Source organism: Coregonus lavaretus (genome assembly GCF_964263955.1).
Source record: "Coregonus lavaretus genome assembly, chromosome: 21".
Lineage (NCBI taxonomy): Eukaryota > Metazoa > Chordata > Actinopteri > Salmoniformes > Salmonidae > Coregonus > Coregonus lavaretus.
Genome location: NC_140008.1, coordinates 27,130,831 through 27,156,251, shown reverse-complemented (window position 1 = coordinate 27,156,251; position 25,421 = coordinate 27,130,831). Strand labels below are relative to the sequence as shown.

The 25,421-nt window shown below is 46.0% G+C and overlaps 1 protein-coding gene and 1 pseudogene across 2 annotated transcripts in view; one reads left to right on the top strand and one right to left on the bottom strand.

The window, feature by feature from the left end:
• Positions 1–5,343, top strand: pigc (phosphatidylinositol glycan anchor biosynthesis, class C). The gene is made up of 3 exons (XM_084185593.1): positions 1–51; positions 2,251–2,493; positions 4,205–5,343. Exons 2-3 carry the CDS (start codon positions 2,254–2,256, stop codon positions 4,904–4,906), a joined length of 942 nt encoding a protein of 313 aa, XP_084041719.1. The 5' UTR covers positions 1–51; positions 2,251–2,253; the 3' UTR covers positions 4,907–5,343.
• A 2,301-nt stretch (positions 5,344–7,644) lies between these two features.
• LOC311149124 (dynamin-2-like) overlaps positions 7,645–25,421 on the bottom strand; it is a 36,234-nt pseudogene continuing 18,457 nt past the window's right edge. The window contains exons 3-15 of the transcript in view: positions 25,219–25,342; positions 24,984–25,082; positions 23,219–23,379; positions 22,984–23,126; positions 22,754–22,889; positions 22,437–22,523; positions 22,286–22,356; positions 22,005–22,056; positions 20,205–20,318; positions 13,914–14,022; positions 12,338–12,449; positions 7,829–8,067; positions 7,645–7,783 (exon numbers count right to left, since the gene is read on the bottom strand). The product of the transcript in view is annotated as a dynamin-2-like (transcript). The remainder of the gene's footprint in view (positions 7,784–7,828; positions 8,068–12,337; positions 12,450–13,913; positions 14,023–20,204; positions 20,319–22,004; positions 22,057–22,285; positions 22,357–22,436; positions 22,524–22,753; positions 22,890–22,983; positions 23,127–23,218; positions 23,380–24,983; positions 25,083–25,218; positions 25,343–25,421) is intronic.

The window sequence follows — 25,421 nt, the reverse complement described above, 5'->3', positions numbered from 1 at the left end:
GTACTTAGTGTTCTAGCCCATTTCAGAGGGGTCCAGCTCTATCCCTCGCAGGTAAAATCAGAACATCTATTTTTTTTATCGAAATAATGCGTAGTTATAACGAAATTGTAACAGGGTTTGTGGTATCTTTTCAGGATCGTTCTGTTGAATGACAGCTAATAGCAAGAATATCAGAGCTAAGCCGGCTACGTTAGCCGTTTTAGCTAGCTAACTGGCTAGCTAACAACCATAATCCGCTTTCAAGACAAGCCTGGCAGTGCTTGTCATACATTTTTATGTGATAATGTGCTCTGAAACGTTGGCACCAATTTCACTAACCATGTCTGTAGTTTGTTTGTTTTGACTGATAAACACTATGTAATCAGTATCATAGTGGGCTTCTGCGACGGCCTAAGAACAGCCCTTAGCCGTGGTATATTGGCTATATACCACGCCTTATTGCTTAACTATACTATTCCAGCCAGCAACCACACATTGATCATGATATAGACAGAGGCCGTGTTCGACAGGATGAAAACGGGTAATGTATCATGGGTAAATTGTGACTGACTGATCTACAAATCACCTTCCATAAATAACGTTAACTACTCATGATTATTTGTAGATCAGTCAGTCACAATTTACCCATGATACATTACCCGTTTTCATCCTGTCGAACAAGGCCTCTGTCTATATCATGATCAATGTGTGGTTGCTGGCTGGAGTAGTATAGTTAAGCAATAAGGCCCGAGGAGGTGTGGTATATGGCCAATATACCACGGCTAAGGGCTGTTCTTAGGCCGACGCAACACGGAGTGCCTGGAAACAGCCCTTAGCTATGGTATATTGGCGATGTATCACAAACCCCCCGAGGTGCCTTATTGCTATTATAAACTGGCTACCAACGTAATTAGAGCAGTAAAAATACATGTTTTGTCATACCTGTGGTATACAGTCTGATATACCACGGTTGTCAGCCAATCAGCATTCAGGGCTCGAACCACCCAGTTTATGATGAATAATATACACTATATATATATATATATATATATAAAGGTATGTGGACACCCCTTCAAATTAGTGGATTTGGCTATTTCAGCCACACCCGTTGCTGACAGGTGTATAAAATCGAGCACACAGCCATGCAATCTCCATAGACAAACATTGGCAGTAGAATGACCTTACTGAAGAGCTCAGTGACTTTCACCGTCATAGGATGCCACCTTTCCAACAAGTCAGTTCATCAACTTTCTGCCCTGCTAGAGTTACCCCGGTCAACTGTAAGTGCTGTTATTGTGAAGTGAAAACGTCAAGGAGCAACAACGGCTCAGCCGCGAAGTGGAAGGCCACACAAGCTCACAGAACAGGACCGCTGAAGCGCGTAAAAATCGTTCCAAACTGCCCCTGGAAGCAATGTCAGCACAATAACTGTTCGTTGGGAGCTTCATGAAATGGGTTTCCACGACCAAGCAGCCGCACACAAGCCTAAGCTCACCATGCGCAATGCCAAGCGTTGGCTGGAGTGGTGTAAAGCCCACCACCATTGGACTCTGCAGCAGTGGAAACGCATTCTCTGGAGTGATCACGTTTCACCATCTAGCAATCCGACGGACGAATCTGAGTTTGGCAGATGCCAGGAGAACGCTACCTGCCCCAATACATAGTGCCAACTGTCAAGTTTGGTGGAGGAGGAATAATGGTCTGGGGCTGTTTTTCATGGTTCGGGCTAGGCCCCTTTGTACCAGTGAAGGGAAATCATAATGCTACAGCATACAGTGACATTCTAGACAATTCTGTGCTTCCAACTTTGTGGCAACAGTTTGGGGAACGCCCTTTCCTGTTTCAGCGTGACAATGCTCACATGCACAAAGTGAAGACCATACAGAAAACGTTTGTCAAGACCGTTGTGGAAGAACTTGACTGGCCTGCACAGAGCCCTGACTTCAACCCCATCAAACACCTTTGGGATGAATTGTAACACCGACTGTGAGCCAGGCCTAATTGCCCAACATCAGTGCCCGACCTCACTAATGCTCTTGTAGCTGAATGGAAGCAAGTCCCCGCAGCAATGTTCCAACATCTAGTGGAAAGCCTTCCCAGAAGAGTGGAGGCTGTTATAGCAGCAAAGGGGGAACCAACTCCATATTAATGCTCATAATTTTGGAATGAGATGTTCGACAAGCAGGTGTCCACATACTTTTGGTCATGTAGTGTACTAGTTGTGATCTATGTGATTCATAATTTGCCTATGGTTATGGTGTGTGTGTCCAGTTGATGGGGGCAGACAGTGGGTCAGGGGCAGCCCCAGGCCCAGCGGTGCCCTGGAGGAAAGTTCTATGGGAACGTCAGCCCTTTCCTGATAACTATGTGGACCGCCGCTTCCTGGAGGAGCTCAGGAGGAACGAGGGCCTCCGCCAATATCGCTACTGGGCCGTGGTGCGGGAGGCAGGACTGGTGTCTCAGCAGATCACCTGTGTGGCTCTGTTCCTCACTCTCTGGTTGTACATGGAGCAGGTAAGATACCTTAAGGTGAAGCTCTAATGACACCCTATTCTCCACATAGTGCACTAATATTTTGACCAGGGCAATATACAGTCGTATATTTGAGAATGACACAATTATTGGTCTTCACAAAGTTCGCTGCTTCAGTGTTATGATATATTTTTGTCAGATGTTACTATGGTACACTGAAGTATAATTAAAAGCATTCCATAAGTGTCAAAGGCTTTTATTGACAATTACATTAAGTTTATGCAGAGTCAATATTTGCAGTGTTGACCCTTCTTTTTCAAGACCTCTGCAATCCGCCCTGGCATGCTGTCAATTAACTTCTGGGCCACATCCTGACTGATGGCAGCCCATTCTTGCATAATCAATGCTTGGAGTTTGTCAGAATTTGTGGGGTTTTGTTTGTCCACCCGCCTCTTGAGGATCGACCACAAGTTCTCAATGGGATTAAGGTCTGGGAAGTTTCCTGGCCATGGACCCAAAATGTAGATGTTTTGTTCCCAGAGCCACTTAGTTATCACTTTTGCCTTATGGCAAGGTGCTCCATCATGCTGGAAAAGGCATTGGTCATCACCAAACTGTTCTTGGATGGTTGGGAGAAGTTGCTCTCGGAGGATGTGTTGGTACCATTCTTTATTCATGGCTGTGTTCTTAGGCAAAATTGTGAGTGAGCCCGCTCCCTTGGTTGAGAAGCAACCCCACACATGAATGGTCTCAGGATGCTTTACTGTTGGCATGACACAGGACTGATGGTAGCGCTCACCTTGTCTTCTCCGGACAAGGTGTTTTCCGGATGCCCCAAACAATCGGAAAGGGGATTCATCAGAGAAAATGACTTTACCCCAGTCCTCAGCAGTCCAATCCCTGTATCTTTTGCAGAATATCAGTCTGTCCCTGATGTTTTTCCTGGAGAGAAGTGGCTTCTTTGCTGCCCTTCTTGACACCAGGACATCCTCCAAAAGTCTTCGCCTCACTGTGCTTGCAGATGCACTCACACCTGCCTGCTGCCATTCCTGAGCAAGCGCTGCACTGGTGGTGCGCCGATCCCGCAGCTGAATCAACTTTAGGAGACAGTCCTGGCGCTTGCTGGACTTTCTTGGGCGCCCTGACGCCTTCTTCACAACAATTGAACCTCTCTCCTTGAAGTTCTTGACGATCCGATAAATTGTTGATTTAGGTGCAATCTTACTAGCAGCAATATCCTTGCCTGTGAAGCCCTTTTTGTGTAAAGCAATGATGACTGCATGTTTCCTTGCAGGTAACCATAGTTAACAGAGGAAGAACAATGATTTCAAGCACCACCCTCGTTTTAAAGCTTCCAGTCTGTTATTCTAACTCAATCAGCATGACATAGTGATCTCCAGCCTTGTCCTCGTCGACATGATGTCAGCTGGTCCTTTTGTGGCAGGGCTGAAATGCAGTGGAATTTTTTTGGGGGGGGATTAAGTTCATTTTCATGACACAGATGGACTTTGCAATTCATCTGATCACTCTACATGACATTCTGGAGTATATGCAAATTGCCATCATCAAAACTGAAGCAGCAGACTTTGTGAAAATTAATATTTGTGTCATTCTCAAAACTTTTGACCACGACTGTAGTGTTAGTCACATAGCTAGGGCTGTAGTCAAAAGTAGTGCACTTTAATGGGAAATACATTCATTCACTCCTGTGCCACATTAGGTCCATAAAGTCTAACCCGTCTTCTCCCTCCAGGGCCTGCTCTCCCCTTCCACGCTGCTGTGGAGCGGCCTGCTCTGTGCCCTGCTGGGCTATGGACTCTACCAAGGACTGGCTCCGCGGGGAGATTCAGACAACCACCATCGTACACGTTGGTCTGACCTGCAGAGTGCCTCCATCTTCCTCTCCTTCACCTTTGGGTTCTCTCCTGTCCTCAGGACGTTAACAGAGTCAGTCAGTACAGACACGGTGTACGCCATGACAGCCCTGATGCTGCTGGCCCACCTGGTGGCCTTCCCCTACGCCCAACCTTCTCCCCCTGGGAGCCTCTCTCTCAACGCTGCCCTGTTCGCCTCTGTCTGCCTGGCCTCGCGCCTCCCCGGGGACCTGCACACCTCCGGTGGCCTGGACTCTTCCTCCTCTCCCTCCTCCCTTCATACCTTCACCATGCTCTGCTGGGCCCTGTTAGTGTTTGCCCTATGGCCTTGCCTGCTGCAGCGGCTGAGAGACCGTGCCCCGCGGGGGTTTGGGGGTGTGTGTGTGCTGGTGGGTGTGTGTGGGGTGGGGGGGCTTGGCTCTCTGTGGCCTGGGGGGGCTGTGCTGTTGGCTGCAGTGTTGGGGACTGTGACCCTGCTGTGTCCCCTACTGTTGATCCGACTGCAGAGTGACAAAGATAACATCCAGGGACCCTGGGATGAAGCCGAGATACGAGAGGACCTAACACGCTTTCTCCATTGATGGGTAAAGGAGGACGGTAAGGGAATGTCCTCCTTAACTACCAGACTGGGAGGATGAGTGGCATCCTGAAAACACTTTATAGAAAGCTGTTGCTCCTATTTTAACAGAAGAGGATTTCTCAGCTGGGAACTGAAGCTCTTTGCTGCCTACTGAAGACGCTTTGCTCAGATTCCACCACTAGGAAAGGACCTTTTTTAAAAAACAATTTATACAACTTCTAAACATGTGTGTCTAGTAACCAAGGGCTCTGAGGCATGGTAGATTGCGACCATGTTGAATGAAATAGGAAATATTCAACCTGTACTACCTGTAAGTCGCTCTGGATAAGAGCGTCTGCTAAATGACTAAAATGTAATGTAAATGTAATGATTTTAACCTGTTGTACAGTCAGGTGTTAAATGCAGCTTTGGAATAATAAAGTTATTTTGTTTATCATATCATGGTAGTATTAGCTATATTTATTCATTTTATTGGTAAGTAGCAATTATTTAATTAAAGCTATTCAGCTTCACAAGGGGGCAAACTTTCAAGTCATGCATGCATTAACTCATAAAAACTTGAGTGGGCTATTTTACAGGTGTGATGAATTGATTCAGTGGATTGTGTTACTGTTGCCTGAGGTCAGAATGTTGCTGTTTGGAAACACGAGCTACATGCATGCAGTACCGTACTAAATCCACTTGATGTCAGCAGTACCTTCACATCCCCTTTCCCAGGCCCATCCCCTTTCCCAGGCCTGACATGGTTGGTGCTGGTCTTGTTCCAGGGCTGTGGTCAGTCTTGTTGCTCCATGGTGAGTTGATCCTTGACTGAGTTCAGCCAAGTGGATTGTCCCTCTCTCCCCCAGGCACTCCCCTACTTGACCTCTGCTTTCCTCAGGCAATGTAGTAACATTTATTGGCAAATGAAAGGGTGACATTTCATTGCTGGATGGCTTTGTATACTGATAAAAGCGTGGCTATATATTTGATAGGATTCTGCCCCTCTTTTGGCACGCTGAGTGGAATTATCAAATTGTCAGATCTGTTTGATCATTTATGGATAGATCAAATACATCTGTAAAGGGGCTCACGGCAGGACTCAAAAGTGTGCAACAAGAAGCTAATAGGCTTACCATTCCTAGCCTATTTCAAGTCAAAGAAAATGTAAACCCTGTTTGTTTAAAACCATAAAAAGTGGTTTATATTGTTTGTATTTACACAAAATTGTATATTTACACAAAGCTCACTCGTGGTAACACACGCATTCCAACATTTGTAGACATTACCATATGTACAAAACAGTCACAAGGCCACCTTGGTTCTCACTAGCAGACGGGTTGGGGGAGTCGACTACAGAGGATTCCCCAGAGAAGGGGAGGGAAAAAGGGAATGAAACAAAGATGGAGAGAAGGTGAGGAGTGGTCTCTATTACAGATTAGATGGCTCATTGACAGGCTCTGGGTAAAAGTCAGGCAAAATGGTAGCGGGATATTTGAGTTTGGAATGGCCCTTCACTTGCATGGATTGGGTAGAAATTATCAATATGGTGATAGCTCCACCTTTCCCTCTGATAGACTAGAAGGAATTATCACACATTGATTACACCTATCCAATCATTTCAGATCTATGCAAGTGTCTGGGATGTAGGGGATAGAAGTATGTTTGGGATTTGGGAAATTAGTTAAAGGCATTTAAAAAATGAGAAAAATAATACATAATTGATAGGCTGTATGATGGGGTTGTCCAATCAGAAGCAGGGTTGTGTTGAGGGGAGGGGTCAGTGCGATTGTTTCATCGGGACAGCTGGGGGTTGCCTCCTGGAGAGGGACAGAGAGGAGAGACCATTAATACAGGACACACACACTGATGTATTTTAAAGTATTACAGTACTATACATTATTTACCAAAAAAACAATACACCATAGATCTCCTAAAGCATAGTGTGCACTCTGGAGGAAAAGAGAGGGTGAGTTATGGAGGGAGAGTTAGGGAGGGGCTTGAGAAGGAAAGCGGGATGATGGGTGAGGCCCAAAAGAATGGTTGGAGAGGAAAGTAGGCAGAAAAAAAATATGTACAGCCCAAAAGCAGGGGAGGAATGAGTGGAGGAAGAGAAGTGGAGGAGCGGGGAGAGAGATTGCATTAGGAAAAATGGAAAGCAGTCAAACAAATCCATGCCAGGAGAAAGTGAGGTTGAGATGGAGCGAGATAGAGGTGAGAAATAGAAAGGGTCTGTAAACTGGGGTTGATAGGAAATAAATGAAAAACACATTTTCCAACAGACCCCCACCCCAGCTCAAATAACCTCTCTCTATCTGCAGCCCAATGTTTAGCTGTGTGTGTGTGCATGCGTGCCTGTGTGCGTGCTTGAGGTACCACAGCATTAGAGAATTCCAACAAATTGCAAATAAATGAAGTTTAATAAGGTTGGTGCTTATATTTGTCCTATTTGAAGTGTACAAGTGTGTATTGAGATGTGTTTTTTGCATATCCCAACTCCCCGAGACATCCTCAGAGGATGGGGTCATGGCCAGGGTCTGCCATTATCAACGGCGACCCTGGAGCAATTAGGGTTAAGTGCCTTGCTCAAGGGCATGATTTTTCACCTTGTCGGCTCGGGGATTTGAACTAGTGACCTTTAGGTTACCGGCCCAACGCTCTAACCGCTAGGCTACCTGCTGCCCCGAACATCATCGTCATGGTTACCTGGGTACATTGGGGGGTGGTCTGATAAGTCCGCCTGGTGGAGACTAGTTGGCATCAGCGTTGTTGCTGGTTGGTCCATGAGGATGAGGTGCAGCACGGGAGGGGGACTGGTGGGGTCATGAGGGCGGGGCCTCTGGTGGAGGGCGGGGCTCTGGGAGCAGCGGCTATACGCTTAGGCGCTAGAGCTGTAGGACTGGGAGACCTGGGGGAAGAGGGTTAGAGTTATGGTGTGTGTTACCTGCGGCTGGTCCCAGGGGCTCCATGCAGCCAGGAGGAGTAAACAGGAGGAGGTAGAGGAGTGGAGCAGGTGGAGGTAGAGATGTCTCCGATGATGGCCAGCGCCTCCTTCAAGGCAGAGTGAGTCCTCAGCACCTCCTCTCTCATCTGCTCCTGCTCTGGAGACTCATCCATCAACACACACTTCTCTGTTAGAGAGTAGAGCTGCACCAGGAGGTCAATACTAATGTACTCCTTTACCTATGGAGGGAGGAAGGAGGAGAGCGAGATTATATACACTGCTCAAAAAAATTAAGGGAACACTAAAATAACACATCCTAGATCTGAATGAATGAAATAATCTTATTAAATACTTTTTTCTTTACATAGTTGAAGGTGCTGGCAACAAAATCACACAAAAATTATCAATGGAAATCAAATGTATCAACCCATGGAGGTCTGGATTTGGAGTCACCCTCAAAATTAAAGTGGAAAACCACACTACAGGCTGATCCAACTTTGATGTAATGTCCTTAAAACAAGTCAAAATGAGGCTCAGTAGTGTGTGTGGCCTCCACGTGCCTGTATGACCTCCCTACAACGCCTGGGCATGCTCCTGATGAGGTGGCGGATGGTCTCCTGAGGGATCTCCTCCCAGACCTGGACTAAAGCATCCGCCAACTCCTGGATAGTCTGTGGTGCAACATGGCGTTGGTGGATGGAGTGAGACATGATGTCCCAGATGTGCTCAATTGGATTCAGGTCTGGGGAACGGGCGGGCCAGTCCATAGCATCAATGCCTTCCTCTTGCAGGAACTGCTGACACACTCCAGCCACATGAGGTCTAGCATTGTCTTGCATTAGGAGGAACCCAGGGCCAACCGCACCAGCATATGGTCTCACAAGGGGTCTGAGGATCTCATCTCGGTACCTAATGGCAGTCAGGCTACCTCTGGCGAGCACATGGAGGGCTGTGCGGCCCCCCAAAGAAATGCCACCCCACACCATGACTGACCCACCGCCAAACCGGTCATGCTGGAGGATGTTGCAGGCAGCAGAACGTTCTCCACGGCGTCTCCAGACTCTGTCACATCTGTCACATGTGCTCATATACATATCAAATACAAATCCTAGAATCAACTATTAAAGACTACCAGAACCCACTGTATTCTCCAATTACATTAAATAAACTACAGGACAAAATACAAACCCTCCAACCCAAAAAATCCTTTGGTGTTGACGGTATCCTAAATGAAATGATAAAATATACAGACCACAAATTCCAATTGGCTATACTTAAACTTTTTAACATCATCCTCGTCTCCACTTTTGTGGATTGGGGTGATCAGTCCTTGATTCCAAATATTGGGGAAGATGCCAGAGCTGAGGATGATCACCGCAATCCACAAAAGTGGAGACAAATTTGACCCCAATAACTACCGTGGGATATGCATCAACAGCAACCTTTGGAAAATCCTCTGCATTACTAGTACATTTCCTCAGTGAAAACAATGTACTGAGCAAATGTCAAATTGTCTTTTTACCAAATTACCATACGACAGACCACATATTCACCCTAATTGGCAAAAAAACAAAAACAAAGTATTCTCATGCTTTGTCGATTTCAAAAAAGCTTTTGACTCAATTTGGCATGTGGGTCTGCTATACAAATTGATGGAAAGTGGTGTTGGGAGAAACACATACAACCTTATAAAATCCAAGTACACAAACAAGTGTGCAGATAAAATTGGCAACAACAACAAACAAACAAAATCACAGGGCCATGGGGTGAGACTGAGATGCAGCTTGAGCACCACCCTCTTCAAAAGATATATCACAGAATTGGTGAGGGCACTAGAACAGTCTGCAGCACCTGGCCTCACCCTACTAGAATCTGAAGTCAAATGTCTACTGTTTGCTGATGATCTGGGGCTCCTGTCCCCAACCAAGGAGGGCCTACAGCAGCACCTAGATCTTCTGCACAGATTCTGTCAGACATGGGCCCTGACAGTAAATCTCAGTAAGACAAAAATAATGGTGTTCCAAAAAAGGTCAGGTTGCCAGGACCACAAATACACATTTCATCTAGACACCGTTGCCCAACTACACCATAGGTCTCACACAGGGAATGCTATCAGAGCTGGAACACACACATTCACACACAATGAATAACTAAACTCACTCATCCACTATTTGACCTAGATAGTTTGTGTGTATGTTTTGATATGTAGGCTACGTGTGCCTTTAAAAGCAATGTACAGTGGGGGAAAAAAGTATTTAGTCAGCCACCAATTGTGCAAGTTCTCCCACTTAAAAAGATGAGAGAGGCCTGTAATCATCATAGGTACACGTCAACTATGACAGACAAAATCCTACAATCCTCACATTGTAGGATTTTTAATGAATTTATTTGCAAATTATGGTGGAAAATAAGTATTTGGTCACCTACAAACAAGCAAGATTTCTGGCTCTCACAGACCTGTAACTTCTTCTTTAAGAGGCTCCTCTGTCCTCCACTCGTTACCTGTAATAATGGCACCTGTTTGAACTTGTTATCCGTATAAAAGACACCTGTCCACAACCTCAAACAGTCACACTCCAAACTCCACTATGGCCAAGACCAAAGAGCTGTCAAAGGACACCAGAAACAAAATTGTAGACCTGCACCAGGCTGGGAAGACTGAATCTGCAATAGGTAAGCAGCTTGGTTTGAAGAAATCAACTGTGGGAACAATTATTAGGAAATGGAAGACATACAAGACCACTGATAATCTCCCTCGATCTGGGGTTCCACGCAAGATCTCACCCCGTGGGGTCAAAATGATCACAAGAACGGTGAGCAAAATCCCAGAACCACACGGGGGGACCTAGTGAATGACCTGCAGAGAGCTGGGACCAAAGTAACAAAGCCTACCATCAGTAACACACTACGCCGCCAGGGACTCAAATCTTGCAGTGCCAGACGTGTCCCCCTGCTTAAGCCAGTACATGTCCAGGCCCGTCTGAAGTTTGCTAGAGTGCATTTGGATGATCCAGAAGAGGATTGGGAGAATGTCATATGGTCAGATGAAACCAAAATATAACTTTTTGGTAAAAACTCAACTCGTCGTGTTTGGAGGACAAAGAATGCTGAGTTGCATCCAAAGAACACCATACCTACTGTGAAGCATGGGGATGGAAACATCATGCTTTGGGGCTGTTTTTCTGCAAAGGGACCAGGACGACTGATCCGTGTAAAGGAAAGAATGAATGGGGCCATGTATCGTGAGGTTTTGAGTGTAAACCTCCTTCCATCAGCAAGGGCATTGAAGATGAAACGTGGCTGGGTCTTTCAGCATGACAATGATCCCGAACACACCGCCCGGGCAACGAAGGAGTGGCTTCGTAAGAAGCATTTCAAGGTCCTGGAGTGGCCTAGCCAGTCTCCAGATCTCAACCCCATAGAAAATCTTTGGAGGGAGTTGAAAGTCTGTGTTGCCTAGCGACAGCCCCAAAACATCACTGCTCTAGAGGAGATCTGCATGGAGGAATGGGCCAAAATACCAGCAACAGTGTGTGAAAACCTTGTGAAGACTTACAGAAAACGTTTGACCTGTGTCATTGCCAACAAAGGGTATATAACAAAGTATTGAGAAACTTTTGTTATTGACCAAATACTTATTTTCCACCATAATTTGAAAATAAATTCATTAAAATTTCTACAATATGATTTTCTGGATGTTTTTTTCTCATTTTGTCTGTCATAGTTGATGTGTACCTATGATGAAAATTACAGCCCTCTCTCATCTTTTTAAGTGGGAGAACTTTCACAATTGGTGGCTGACTAAATACTTTTTTTCCCCACTGTATGTAGTTCTGTCCTTGAGCTGTTCTTGTCTATTAATGTTCTGTATTATGTCATGTTTCATGTTTTGTGTGGACCCCAGGAAGAGTAGCTGCTGCTTTGGCAACAGCTAATGGGGATCCGAATAAAATACAAAAAATACCAAAATACCCTAGAGCACACAAAAAACTGTACGTACCTCGGCCTAAACATTAGCGCCACAGGTAACATCCACAAAGCTGTGAACGATCTACGAGACAAGGCAAGAAGGGCCTTCTACGCAATCAAAAGGAACATAAAATTCAACATACCAATTAGGATCTGGCTAAAAATACTTGAATCAGTTATAGAACCCATTGCCCATGATGGTTGAGAGGTCTGGGGTCCGCTCACCAACCAAGAATGTTACTAATGTTTTGTGAACTCAGTGTATATGCACAAAGGGTTCCGAACTGTTTAGGATGGGAACCTGTGAGCAGCCAACGACAGAAGGCAAGGGGAGGGGGTAGTATGGGGGAACGAGGTAGGAGAGAGGAGGGGAGAGGTGAAGGGTAGCCAGGCTGAGAATAAGGGCAGGTGTAGGTTATAGTTAGGGTCAGGGTTCGAGGTAAGGGGTCAGGGTTAGGATATTCACAGTTACTTTATAGATTATGGTTTTAGGGTTAGAGGTTAGAGTCAGGTTTAGAGTTAGGGTCAGGAGGTACTCACAGTGACTTTCTCAGGATAGACTCCGGCTCTCAGCAGAGAAGCTTTCCAGCTGTCTACCTCCTCCTGAGAGCCAAACGCCAGCTCCAGGAACCTGTAGTCCTTATACACGTTCCTACAATTACATTGCATACTGTCAGCTACCTCATCAAACTACATCACCCAGCCAGCAGCTGCAGAAAACAACTATACCCAAGTCCAGGAACCTCTAGTCCTTATATAGGTTCCAACAATTATAACAGATACAATCAAGCAGTCACCTTCCTCTCCAGGTTTGAGGTTGCATGCCATATGCATACACACGACTACACCATAGGTCTCACACAGGGCATGCTATCACAGCTGGAACACACACATTCACACACAATGAATAACTAAACTCACTCATCCACAGAGCTTCTTTTTCCCCTCACATTATTCATCACCCCCCCCCCCCCCCCCCTCTCTCTCTCTGTCAGGGAGACCCCGCTGCGTCTAACAGACGCAGGAATCTGGAGCGGTCTAAAACCCATCTGTTAAACACACCACACACACATCTGTTAAACATTCTCTTTAATCACTCTGTGTTCCTGTCCTTTTGTTTCTCCCTCTCTCATGTTTTCTAAACTGGTATTGTTGGTGGTGCGGGTGTGTGTTCGCAGTATATTTGTCTGTCTCCAATCTAAAGCTGTCTGAGTGTTCTGGATAGCAGCCTGACCACATATCTCATGAGATCTCCTCTGTCTGTAGGCTAAGTAGGGCTGGGCCTGGTTGATCTGTGGATGGGAGACCAGATGCTGCTGGAGATGGTGTTGGTCGGACAGCCAGAAGGGTTAGTGTTAGTTAGGGGGGCCAGTAGGAGGCTCTCACTCCCCCCCTCTCTCTCTTACTGCTTTACAATGGCTGGATTGTAACCAGTCACTCACATCCCCCTTTTCCTCTCTCTTTTCTCGCTCTGTTCCGCTGTGGCCAGGGATAGTGAGCTTTTCTCTCCTCTTGAGGAATTTTAGCATGGATCCATTTCTCCCTTTTTCCTTTCTCCCTCCCTCTTTCCCTGCTTTTAGATCAGGGACTTTCCTAAAGGTTCTGATTACTGCCAGACAGGGACAACCAGAGCATTGGGATCAGGACTGTGGACACAAATCATGCACACGCAAACACACACAGAGAGAAGGGGGAACAAGGGGCGCAGTAGGACACGCTTTGACACATTCTTGACTGATCGCTCTCCCCACTCTCACCCCATCCAGCCCTCTTTCTTTCCCTCCTTCTTGTGGCGAGCAGTTAAATAGTTTCCTAACAAGAGCTGCCTCATCTCTGGTCCATAACTCTGGCTTTGATTAGCTGCTTAATGAGCCTGCCCTCGGTATGCTGCGGTCCACACACACACACGAACCAGGTCCCACCCAGCTCAGCCCTAGCTTGCCCAGCCCACCTCATCCTAACCCACTCCATCTCTCTCTCTGTCAGTCAGTCAGTGAGGAGGTCACAGAGACCGGGTGTCTCCTTGTCTCCTCAACCTCTCTCCCCCCAATCTCTTTCAGATATGCCTGTCATACACTAGTCTCACATAACACCACTTCAACACACACTCACACACCTCCGTTCGGTGTTGAAGATGGCGTAGGCATGTTTACTGGACCTGAAGCTCTTCTCCACGTCTCTCAGCTTCAAGTTGTCCAACGGTAACATGTACTTCTTCTCTTCTCCTGAGGTGGAATCGGGATCGGGATGGAGGGAGAGAGAAAGTGAGTGGGGGAAGGATGGAGACGTAAGGAGATGTAAGAAGGGATCATTCATTGATGGGTCTACTGATCTGGTGAAAGCACAAACAGCATGTAGAGAAAATGTAAAACGAAAGAAAAGCAATAACTGAATAGGCCTGCTCTAGTATAACATGGGTGGAGTCTCATTGATTTGTTAACATTCCTCTCTATGATGGAAACCGCAGAGAAACAGAAACAGAGCTAGCTAGGATAAATAAGGGGATTAGACTTTTCTACTTTACAGGGATGTGTGTGTGTGTGTGTGTGTGTTTGGGGGGAGGGCATTAGTTTACACTGTCATCACCACTACACATTTTGAACGAAAGAAAACAGTTGGAGAAATGAAGCAAAGCAGAGAGAATGAGAGAAAATATGGGGATAGTGGAAAAGAATGGAGGGAGTGAAAGATAATGAGAGACAAATTGTAAAAACAGGGAAAAAAATAGAGGAGAGAGAAATAGAAAGAGAGAGAGCGAGAGAGAGACGGGGGGGGGGGGGGGGGGAAGAAGCAGGCCCACATGTGAAAGTCATTACTCTAGAGTGAAGCTCTAAAACAAAACATTCCTCTCCTCACCTCACCTCCACCCTTCTCCCCCATTTTTCTCCTCCACCCTGCTACCCCTCGCTCCTCCACCCTGCTCCCACTTTTAATAATAATAATAATTAGGTGGGTGCTTACATTTGTCCTATTTCACACGTGTATTGGATTTTTGTTTTGTTGCATATCCATTCCCCCTGAGACAGTGGGGTCACAGCCAGGGATCAGCCATCATTGACGACGACCCTGGAGCGATTAAGGTTAAGTGCCGTGCTCAAGGGCACATTGACCGATCTTTCACCCAGTCGTCTCTGGGATTCGAAACCAGCAACCTTTCGGGTACTGGCCCATCTCTCTTAACCGCTAGGCTACCTGCCACTACCAGCCTCAGGAAACGGCTACAGTTACAGTACAGCGGAGAGAGGGAGGAGAGGAGGGACAGAAGGAGAGATGGAGAGAAGGGGGATGATGGAGAAAGAGAAAAGGAGAGATGTAGGTATGGCCTACCCAGAAAAATAAATAGACGTAAAGGTGCACGTCTGTCTCACAAACACTTGGGTGTGTGTGTGTGTTGGACTCTCCTGAACCCCGCAACTTTCTTCCTTCATTTCTTTTTCTATTTTTTCCAGAGGGGCCCACTTCCTGTTAGAGAGGCAGAAACCAACTATCGAACGAAGCTGGCGCGTCGACAGACGACAACATCTGGTACTGCTTGAGAGAAAGAGAGAGGAGAAAGAGAGATCTGAGAGAGAGGATTCCAATGGAGAAAATAAATAGAGGAGAGATTGAAGAGAGGGAGGACAGACGGAGGAGTGGAGGTGAGTTTTGACTGAGATGAGTGGGAGAGAGGTATCTAGAGAAAGAGATAGAGATAGAAAGAGAGAGAGAGAGAAGGGGAGAGAAACTGCAGACCACTCCAAAGTTGATTCCCAAGGGTCCCATCAACCCATATATGGCGCCTCAGTCCCTCCCTCTCTCCCTTCTTCTCTCCCTTTATTCGTTATGCCTTCCCTAAGTGCACTGGCAGATCCCCAGTGCTGAAAGTGAATGTGCCACGTCGAGGCTGGATACTCTGCTCGCTCGGACGCAGCCCCTCGGACCCCCGACACACACACACAAGGACCTGACACACACACCGGGCTGCGACCAGAACAGGACCCAGACCCATAGAAGGGGACAGCCAGTGTGTGTGCACACATGCGTGCGTGTGACCCCTCACCCTTCACTCAGGACGAGAAAGGAGAGGAGACAATGAGAATCTTTTACCTAGTTTGTCAACCAAAACTTTGGACGGGTGAAAAACGAGATAACAGAAAGGAAGGAGAGAAGAAGAAAGATAAAAAGTAGAGAGAGCAGAGGAGACATCTTTCTACTCCACCACCTACTTCAACACCTTGGACGGAGAAAAAAGGAAAGAGAAAGGAAGGGAGAAATAAAGGAGGAGAGGAGAGTCCTGTTCCGTCGTCCCAGTGTTCAGACTACCTGTTCAGGGTCTTACTGGTGTACAGTAGTCTGCACATTGGTTAGACTGGGCAAGGAATGCCTTCCATCACTCTCTCTCAAACACACACACAAGCATATACACACACGCATGCACATTCACACTGGGGACTAGATGTATGAGTTTGTCTTTGCTGGTTTGTCTTTCACTGTCTACTACTACGTTGTTCTGTGTGTGTTACGAAATCCCAGAAGCCTGCTATATTTGTCAGTGGTCAGTACGATAGTTCATTGTGTGTGTGTGTGTGTGTCAGGCTGCTCATGGTGGATCATACATCAGAGCTGCTCTATCTGAAACTGGGCCTCTCTGCAGACTCATTGTGTGATATAGCAAGCAGGCCCAACACAGACACCATACTGTGTATGGTTGCTGTATTGGAATGTGTGTGGATAGTGTAGGGTGAGTGTATGGGTGTTGTATGGGAGCATGTGTATAGGGTGCATGTATGTGTGTGTGTGTATTTATAGTGTATAGGGGGAGTATGTGTTGTATGGGAGTGTGTGTATAGCAGTGATGGGGGACAAATCCATACAGTTATATATCGCAATATATTTTTTTATGATATTATATTGATACTTTGACTCCAAATATCAATGCTTTTTTTTTTACTAGGTAGCATTAGCTAGCGCTAGTCGGCTGTACCGGAGCCAAAACTCTGGTATTTTTCATCCTATAGCTTGTTCGCCATCTTCCTTATAAATACAGAGCCAACATGTTTTCAGCTCTTTTATTTCCATGAGAGATCAAAACTTGTTTCCTCATGCTCTCTCTTGTCTCTCTGCAGCAGACATGGTGAGCAATATGTTTGGAACATCGGATTGCAATAAAATAGAGAATCGTGAGAATGGCAATTCATATCGTATCGGCACCTAAGTATCGTGCTAATATTGAATGGTGAGGTCCCTTGCAATTCCCAGCCCTAGTGTATAGGGTGAGTGTATGGGCGTAGGTCATCTGTTTTTCCTCAGGCTGCACGTCAGGCCTCAGGCAGGGAGAGAGGGAGGGAGGGAGGGAGGAATGTACATCTGTTTTAAGCGATTATACACTGATTAGTGTGTGGAGATGAGTGTGTATACATTATGTCTAGATTAAATGTATGGAGAGTAGAGTCTATACTTATTGTCTTGGTGTGTAGATTAGGAACCATTGTGTAGATTAAGAGAGCGTGAGCAGCAAATATGGGAGGGAGTTTGTGTTTGTGTCTGTGAGTGGGTACAGTTTGTGTATGTGTGTGTTTATGTGAGGAAAATAACTAAGTGTGACCATACTGTGGTGAGAAATGATTGAATGAGATGGAGAAAAAGAGAGCGTGAGAGAGAGAAAGGGAGTCTGAAGTCTAGTGGTTTGGCTAGGTGATCAGTATTTGTGGAAGGGGGAGATGAGGGAGGACATTGAGTTGTGAGTGGGAGTCTGAGGGGGGAGAACAGGGAGGAGGGGGAGGTGTAGAAGCGGCCATGTGGGATTTCTCAGGATAGATGTTGGAAGCTAAGCGGGTGTTTGGACTAAACCTTGAGTTCTCCAGCCAGGAATGTGTACAGGCCCAGAGAGACTGCCAACCAGAGAGAGAGAGAGATGGAGGGAGAGAGTGAGAGAAGGAAAGGGAAAAAGAGAGAGGGGGAATAGGAGGGAGAAAGCGGGAAAAGGTAGGGAAAGAGAAGGACAGAGGGGGGAGGAATTAGAGAAGGAGGGCCAGAGAAAGAAAGAAAAGAGAGAGGGAAAAGTGTGGGAGGGGAATGGGGAAAGAAAACTAGAAAACTTTGTGGAGAAAGTAGGGGGAAACAGTGGATGGAAACAGTAGGCTTTGCGAGAGAGAAGCTTGGCCTGGGTCTAACTCTGAGAGGAGTGTGTTTGTGGCCTACAGTGGTGTTGGGGCAGCATGGTGACATAGCTGTGATAGTAAGGATCATTTACTACAGTAGACATCCCCCTCACTGAGACAAACACACACAAGGGGCATGGAGAGAACACAGGGTTCCTACTGAACTAACAGTAGGGGAGAGTGGGGTAAGTTGAGCCATTTTTAACATTCAGCATCACTCCGTCAAGGGACATTTAGTATTCTTTCTAACAAAGATATCTACATACTGTATATTTCAGGATGTTGTGTATCCCTGGAAAATCAGAATTCATGTAAACATTACAGTTTTGAAAAAATAGCTTGTCCAAAAAAAGTGGTCTCTTGGCACAACTTACCCCGGGTATGGGGTAAGTTGAGCCGTGGGACAGGGTAAGTTAAGCCGCCTACAAATGTCTGTACTGAATTATACTTTACCTCTACCTTTTTAAAACCATATCTATCTTTATTTCCCAAACACAAATCAACACAATCACAATAGCTTTTTTGTATTTTAATAATTTTAAGCATATTTTAACATAGGCTTAACAGCTAACAAACACTTTGTACTTTTTTTTAACAGTTTTAACATAGGCCAGGCCCTGTTGTTACCTCATATCCCAATGATAATGCCTTGCATTACGCCTGGGAAGAAAACTCTTTAATTTGCTCATCTTGTCATTGGCTCACCCATTGGCTCAACTTACCCCAAGGCAAATATTTTGACTATAGCTACAAGATGCACTGTCATGCTAGGTTTAAGACCTCTTATTGAAGCTTATAGAGACCACGACTGATGTATAGAACAATCTTGAAAGTATGTACTTTCGTTTAGATACAAGCATCATGAAACCTCTAACACAATACATTCATTTGACTTGGTGAAAATCTGTTTTTTGGACCTAACTTGCTTACCACTTTTTCCATGTGGTTTCTTCCTTCACAGACTCCATGAAATTATGACCTCTTCGTAAATATTTGGTCAAATGACTCATTTTGTGTATGGTTTCCTAGAAACAAGGGTGGCTCAACTTACCCCTTCCGCTCAACTTACCCCACTCTCCCCTATTCTGAAAGGGAAAAGAGGTTGACATCTTTTATCAGTCTACCCCGTTTCCCTTTGAAAAAGAAAGAGTTATGATTACTATTTCACCAGAGATTATCACACCTTTCCTAGCATACCTGTAACTACACTGAAGTATAATCTGTGTAGTAAAGTCTAATATTGTAGTGGGTAATATTGTCAAAGAGAAGGCATAGCAGAGCAGAGGGGTTATGTTAACCTGGCACTAGAACCTCCTGTACCAGCCAGGCTGCTAGTAGCTCTCCTTTCAGTAGTGCTGTCAGACACACCGCTGTTAGAAGAGACTATGTTACTGAGATAATAGTTGGTTTCATACCCATGTGAGTGGACTAGGATTGGCGATAAATGAATTATTAAGGAGTTGTGTGTGTGTGTGTGTGTGTGTGTGTGTGTGTGTGTGTGTGTGTGTGTGTGTGTGTGTGTGTGTGTGTGTGTGTGTGTGTGTGTGTGTGTGTGTGTGTGTTGGTTTGGCTCCAGCTGTGTCAGAGTGAACTGCTCCAAATGCCTCAACTCCCAGAGGAGGAAGCAGGGGGAAGAGTGGATGGAGGAGGGAGGGAGGGAGGGAATAGGGGGACTTAGTTGAAGTAGTATTGGGCCAGTACTGTACTTACATGTGTGCATTTGAGTTACCTAAGTTACAGCCCAGCCCATCCCAAGACACACACTCAAACACACACCGACAAACACACAGTCTGTGGACATCATGAGCGAGCAGTGCTGTGCTAGGCTGAGAGAGAGTGTTGTGTTGTGTCTGCCTGTCTACACTTGCTGTGCAGACCTTCCTATCCTGTACAGCAGGCACAGACAGGCAGACAGATGGCAGCCGCCCCACTGACCCACGGACCAACCACATCGCACCTACAGCCTGATGGACAGCTCCCACAGCCAACGCCAGCCAGTACACCCCAGACTTCATGCTTGATGATGATGAATCTAACTTTAGCTGCCCATGTCTTTTCTACTTTCCCTGTATTCCAATCTCCCTTCCCTTACTGCATAAGACAGTAGTATTTGGAGATGTTTTGTACCTAACAGAAATGTGTGTGTAATAAAGGAGTGTGTGTTGTTCTGGGGTACTCAGGTGTGTTTTTTTAGTAAGCCTCGGTAGTAAACCTTTAGCAGCTTCAGTAGTCTCATCACCAGACCAGATCAGTGACTCTGTGCTCACCTTGTCATCCTTGAACCAGGACAGGCTCTCAGCAGTCAGGACGAACCAGTACTCCTTGGCCCCGCCCTTGATGATACTGATGTTGTTGATGGTAAGCCAGCCCTTACGGATGACCTGTAGAGAGAGGTCAGAAGTCAGGGGTGATGTCAGGGGCATGGGGAGGGACTGAGGGAGGTTAAGGTGGGAGGGCTTAAAGGTATAGTTCACTCAAATTACAAAGTTACATCATCTCATGGATACAAAGACAGTAGGCTATGAACCCCTAATGTCAGCTAGCTACGATCTGGGTTTGTATGTCTACTTAGCTATAGCCTAGCATTATCATCGTTAAGCTAAAACAATGGGAGTGGTAAGAGTCATGTTACCATGCTGTAAATAGAGAAGCAAATATGTGGTCTGGGTGAACTATCCCTGTAGTGCTCTGCTCTGCACCCTGGCTCTGAGCTGGGGGGTTTAGAGATCGAGAGAGGCAGGTGCAGGTTCTGTGGAGCTGGAGAAAGAGAGAGATGGTGTGATGATGTATCTTACATATGGGTCACAGTGTGGGAGAGAGCAGAGATACTGCATGCTACATGCACAGACAGAGATTCATATACATGCATAGAGATTGAGTGAGATACCGTAATGCATGCACAGAGATATCAGCTGTTGAGACAACAAGGATCAGTCAGAAAAGTTAAATGTCCCCTCACCTAGCCAGTCATTAAATCACTAGTGGTAATTTCTGCCCATGCCTTTACCATATTTCTCTGAACAACACACAAAGAGCATGACGGGGGAAAAAAACATTAGAAATGATAAAGAAGACATGGAAGGTACAGTTTGGTAAAATAGTACAAAGAAATACAGAAAAACACAGCTTTTGAAGAACAGTGGGAGAGAGAAACTGTGAGCTCAGTGATACGACTGGGAGAGAGAGCAGTGAGGAGGACAGGAAGAGAGAACAGGAAGGAAGAAAAGAGCTGACAGCTAAAAAGGGACACATTTGACAGAGGATGAAAGAGAAGTGAGGAGGAAGTGAGAGAATGGGGGATGAGGTGGCTGAAGATGAGGCATAGAGAGGTGGAGGGAGAGAAAGTGAAGAGATACGGAAGGATGAGATGGCAGAGAGAGGAGAGATGACCCACATCCTGCTTCACACACTGGAGACACACCAGGGCGGTGACACATGAGCACGCGCACGCACCTCCATTTCTCCCTTGTGTAGCAGACCAGGGTCTGTGCTTGTGTTAAGTGAGTGACCAGACAGCTGGGCTAGGATCTGAGCCAAGTTTACAACTCAGCGCCATTTTGTGCTGCTTACACACACGTACACATACACACGGGCGTCCACACAAACACAAATGGAGTAGAGTGCAGCCAAAAGGAGTAGAGGCAAAGAGTGCAGCCTGTGGAAAAGCGGTAGAAAAGAGAGCTGTGGAGCTGTGGGTTTAAAGAGGTTGGTGAACAGGCGACGACCAGTGAGAGGTACAAACAGTTTCCCAGTGGGAGTAGTGAGGGCTTAGCCTCACAGAGACTGGACTGCTCCTATTATTAGACTGGAGGGAGGTTACACACCCTGGAACAGGAGACAACAGAGAGAAGAAAGAACAGGGAGGTTAGGATGGAGCTGACACAACATTACTGTTACCAGGCAGTTTCACCTGTTCCTTCTACATACAGTAAACGTCCAGTTCAGTTGCCAGTCCAGTCCAGTTGTAAACATTTGTTAACTTCTCATAACACACGTATTAGCATTAGAGAGTAAAACCCAAGCCATTCATCACCTAATATAAAGTCACTGAGCTGTGTGAAACTCACCTGGTTTCCTGCAACGCTATTCTTATTGGTCTGAACACTCCTCTGCTGCGCACTGGGACAAACACACACACACACACACACACACACACACACACACACACAGTCAACCATTTTTCTCCATTTAATCATCATGTCCAACACACATATGATGATGACCAGAAAACATAGACAGTGAGAACTAACCAGGGAGAATTAACCAGGGAGAACTAACCAGAGAGAACTCACCAGGGAGAACTCACCAGGGAGAACTCACCAGGGATAACTCACCAGGGAGAACTCACTTAGCGAAGCCAATGAAGTCCTCCTGGTTAGTGTTGATGTAGGCCGACTGTACATCGATTAGCAGTAGGACCTGTACAGAGAACACACACACACACACAGTCACAATATTATACCTATCTATAGGGGTGTGTGTGTATGTGTGTGAGTGACCTGGTCTTTACCTCGACTCTCTCTGTCCAGGATATGTGTGGTCACAATTATCTCCGTCTCCTCTCGCAGTCTGGGAAAGTAACCCAACTAGAGACAAAACATATTACATTTACATTTAAGTCATTTAGCAGACGCTCTTATCCAGAGCGACTTACAGTTAGTGAATACATATTTTTTTATACTGGCCCCCCGTGGGAATCGAACCCACAACCCTGGCGTTGCAAACACCATGCTCTATCAACTTACACACACAGTAAGAGGAGGTGACACACACTGAGGAAAAGAGTGGAGACTCGCACAGAGACCCCCAGCCTGACCTTGACCAGTTCGAAGGGGAAGTGTTCGTGGAAGATGCAGTTGATCTTGGCTCCTCCAAACAGTTCTATAGTGTCCACCTGCTCTCCTGAGCCCTCGAAACGCTTCTCAAAGTCTGCTGCAAACTGCTGCATCAGCCTGTACACACACACACAGCTAACTTAATACACACTGCTAACTTGGTCTTGCATGCATTGTTTTATAATCTGTGTGTGTGTGTGTCTGAACTGACAGTAGCAGGGCCTTGGTCTTGCGTGCGGGGTCGTCAACTCTATAGTGTTTGTACTCCTCAGCCTCTTTATCCAGCACTAGGAGCTGGCTCTGGAGACGACTGCGGAACGCTGGCAGACTGTCTCCGATGTGGTTGGTCAGTTGCTGCACACACACACAAAAAGAAACATCTAATTTGATCTCTGGCTAGTTTCAAAAGATATCCACATGGTGTGTGTGGGTGTGTGTTTGTGTACCTGGTTGAGGATTCTCTGTAGATGCGGGGTACCCATGCTGTCAGCCATGTGTCTGTATGCAGGGTGAGACAATAAGAACTTCCTCTCTGTAGCCAGAGCTGCCTTAATGCCCGTCCTCCCATCAATGTCCTTCTGACTACGATTCACCACCCCAATGTAACCTGGAGATGAGAGGAGAGGAGAGGAGGAGTAAAATGTGTGTAAACTGTGTCTCCATGATTTACAATCCAATACATCTCTGGAGGGCAGGGTTCAGATTCAGAAGGTCCTCTGATTTCAGCAGGGCCAGCAGATGTTTCATTCAGGCAGCTCAAATCTCATCTCTCTACTGTAACAGCAGCACTAACAGTAGGCTCCATGTCTAATGCATTACCTCTGAAGGAGCAAGCATGAAGGACCTGGCACAGCTTTACCCAGCCTAGACCCTGACCCGGGCACACACACACTATCCCGGGGCAGGCTGCCACTGATTGTAATACTGTAACACAACCCCATGAGCTCAGCATGGCAGTAGGACATCAAGCCTCCATTTCAACACTTACCTCAGCACAGCCTGGTCACTGGTGATGTTATGGGAACATTATGGGGAAATTAAGGGGATGTTATGGGAACAGTATGGGGACGTTATGACAACATTATGGGGACGTTATGGAGATGTTATGGGAATGTTACAGTGATGTTATGGAACCATTATGGTGATGTTATGAGAACATTCTGGGGACGTTATGGGGATTGTTACGAAACCATTGACTAGCCTACTGATTTTGCTGCACTTGTTATGTCTAGGGGTCTTAGGCCTAGCTACATGGTCTGTAACCTGATTTGATGTGTGCATAAATGTGAGATATAAGCATATGCGACCAGGTGTTGAATGTCCATGTACCCATTAGACAGCCACCTTACCTTAGGTCCAGGGCCTACTCAGTCATGACTCCCATAATCAGCCAGTCCAAGCAGATTAGTATTCATACGTTCATGGAGACAAAATACATATGTACAAAAACCAAACTACAGAAAGGCATGCCCAACTAAAGAGGTTAATTAACACAAAGAAACAAACAAAGGCCGGCTGAAAGGATTCTGCCCTCCTCTCTCACACTGAGTCAAAATCCTCTACATCGCTTGCACCTGAGGAATTATCAAGGCTTCCTGGCAGAGCACAATCACCTGACCTGGTTGGTGCTACCACCTGGGGATGGCGTGTGGAAGTGTAGTGTATTGTAATGTGTAATTATGCTCCTTACACTAACCTACCTAAGCCAGAGTCATATATTTAGAGAGTTGGGCCAATGCGGTTTCTGTCTGAACGCTCTGAGAGTGCAACTTTCTCCTCCATAGCCATTGCTAAGTGATAATTGATGCTTCCGCGTTGTGCTGTTTATTTCTGATAGTTTTTAAAACCTGTGAAGATGTCTAGTGAAAGCAGATATGCAATTTGTTGACACCACAACACAGTACAGAATTGGATACACATTATCCCAAATGCTAAATTCGCTGCTCTCTTTTGCTTGTTTACAGCGGGTCATTCCATAGGGAACTGTTGGAGGCGCTCTCCTATTGTTACAGCACCAACATTTGGAGAATAAAGGTGCTAACATGGCGGCCGTTCTAAAACCTTGCCGAACTCTCTAAATAGATGGCTCTGACCTAACTTATTCCATAAAAGGGATTTTATGGGGACGTTATGGGAAAATTCTGGGGACGTTATGAGAACATTATGAGAATGTCATGGGTATATTATCTCCATACACACACACACACGTACCTCTGCATAGTGGCAGTAGCTTGTTCTCCAGTATGTGCCGGGCATTTGTTCCCTCGTCCATCAGATCTAACTTAGTGATCACCCCTATTGTCCGCTGGCCTGGTGGAAAACAATGACAAAGAAAGTAAAATAGTACCTCTCATCATGTAGTCAAATGATATTCCAATGTAGTGATTATTTGGACCATTTGGCAATGTTCTGCAGGGAGACATGTTGTGTCCCTGTCTGGTCTCACCCTGAGGGTCGACGTCCTTGGCCAGTTTGAGCGCATCAGAGTTGGCCAGGTCCATGTTAGCTGGAGTAACAGCCAGGACCAGACAGTTGTCTCTACAGATAAACTGCATGATCATGTCCCTCACCTGCAGGAACAAATACAAAACAACTTTATTTATTATATATTTAAGGAAGGATTATAATAAATGTGTGATGTGTCTCTAT

Coding starts and splice junctions, on each gene's coding strand:
- pigc (XM_084185593.1), top strand. CDS start 2,254: ATGGGGGCAGACAGTGGGTCAGGGGCAGCCCCAGGCCCAGCGGTGCCC. Junction 2,494..4,204: donor TCTGGTTGTACATGGAGCAG/GTAAGATACCTT, acceptor TTCTCCCTCCAG/GGCCTGCTCTCCCCTTCCAC.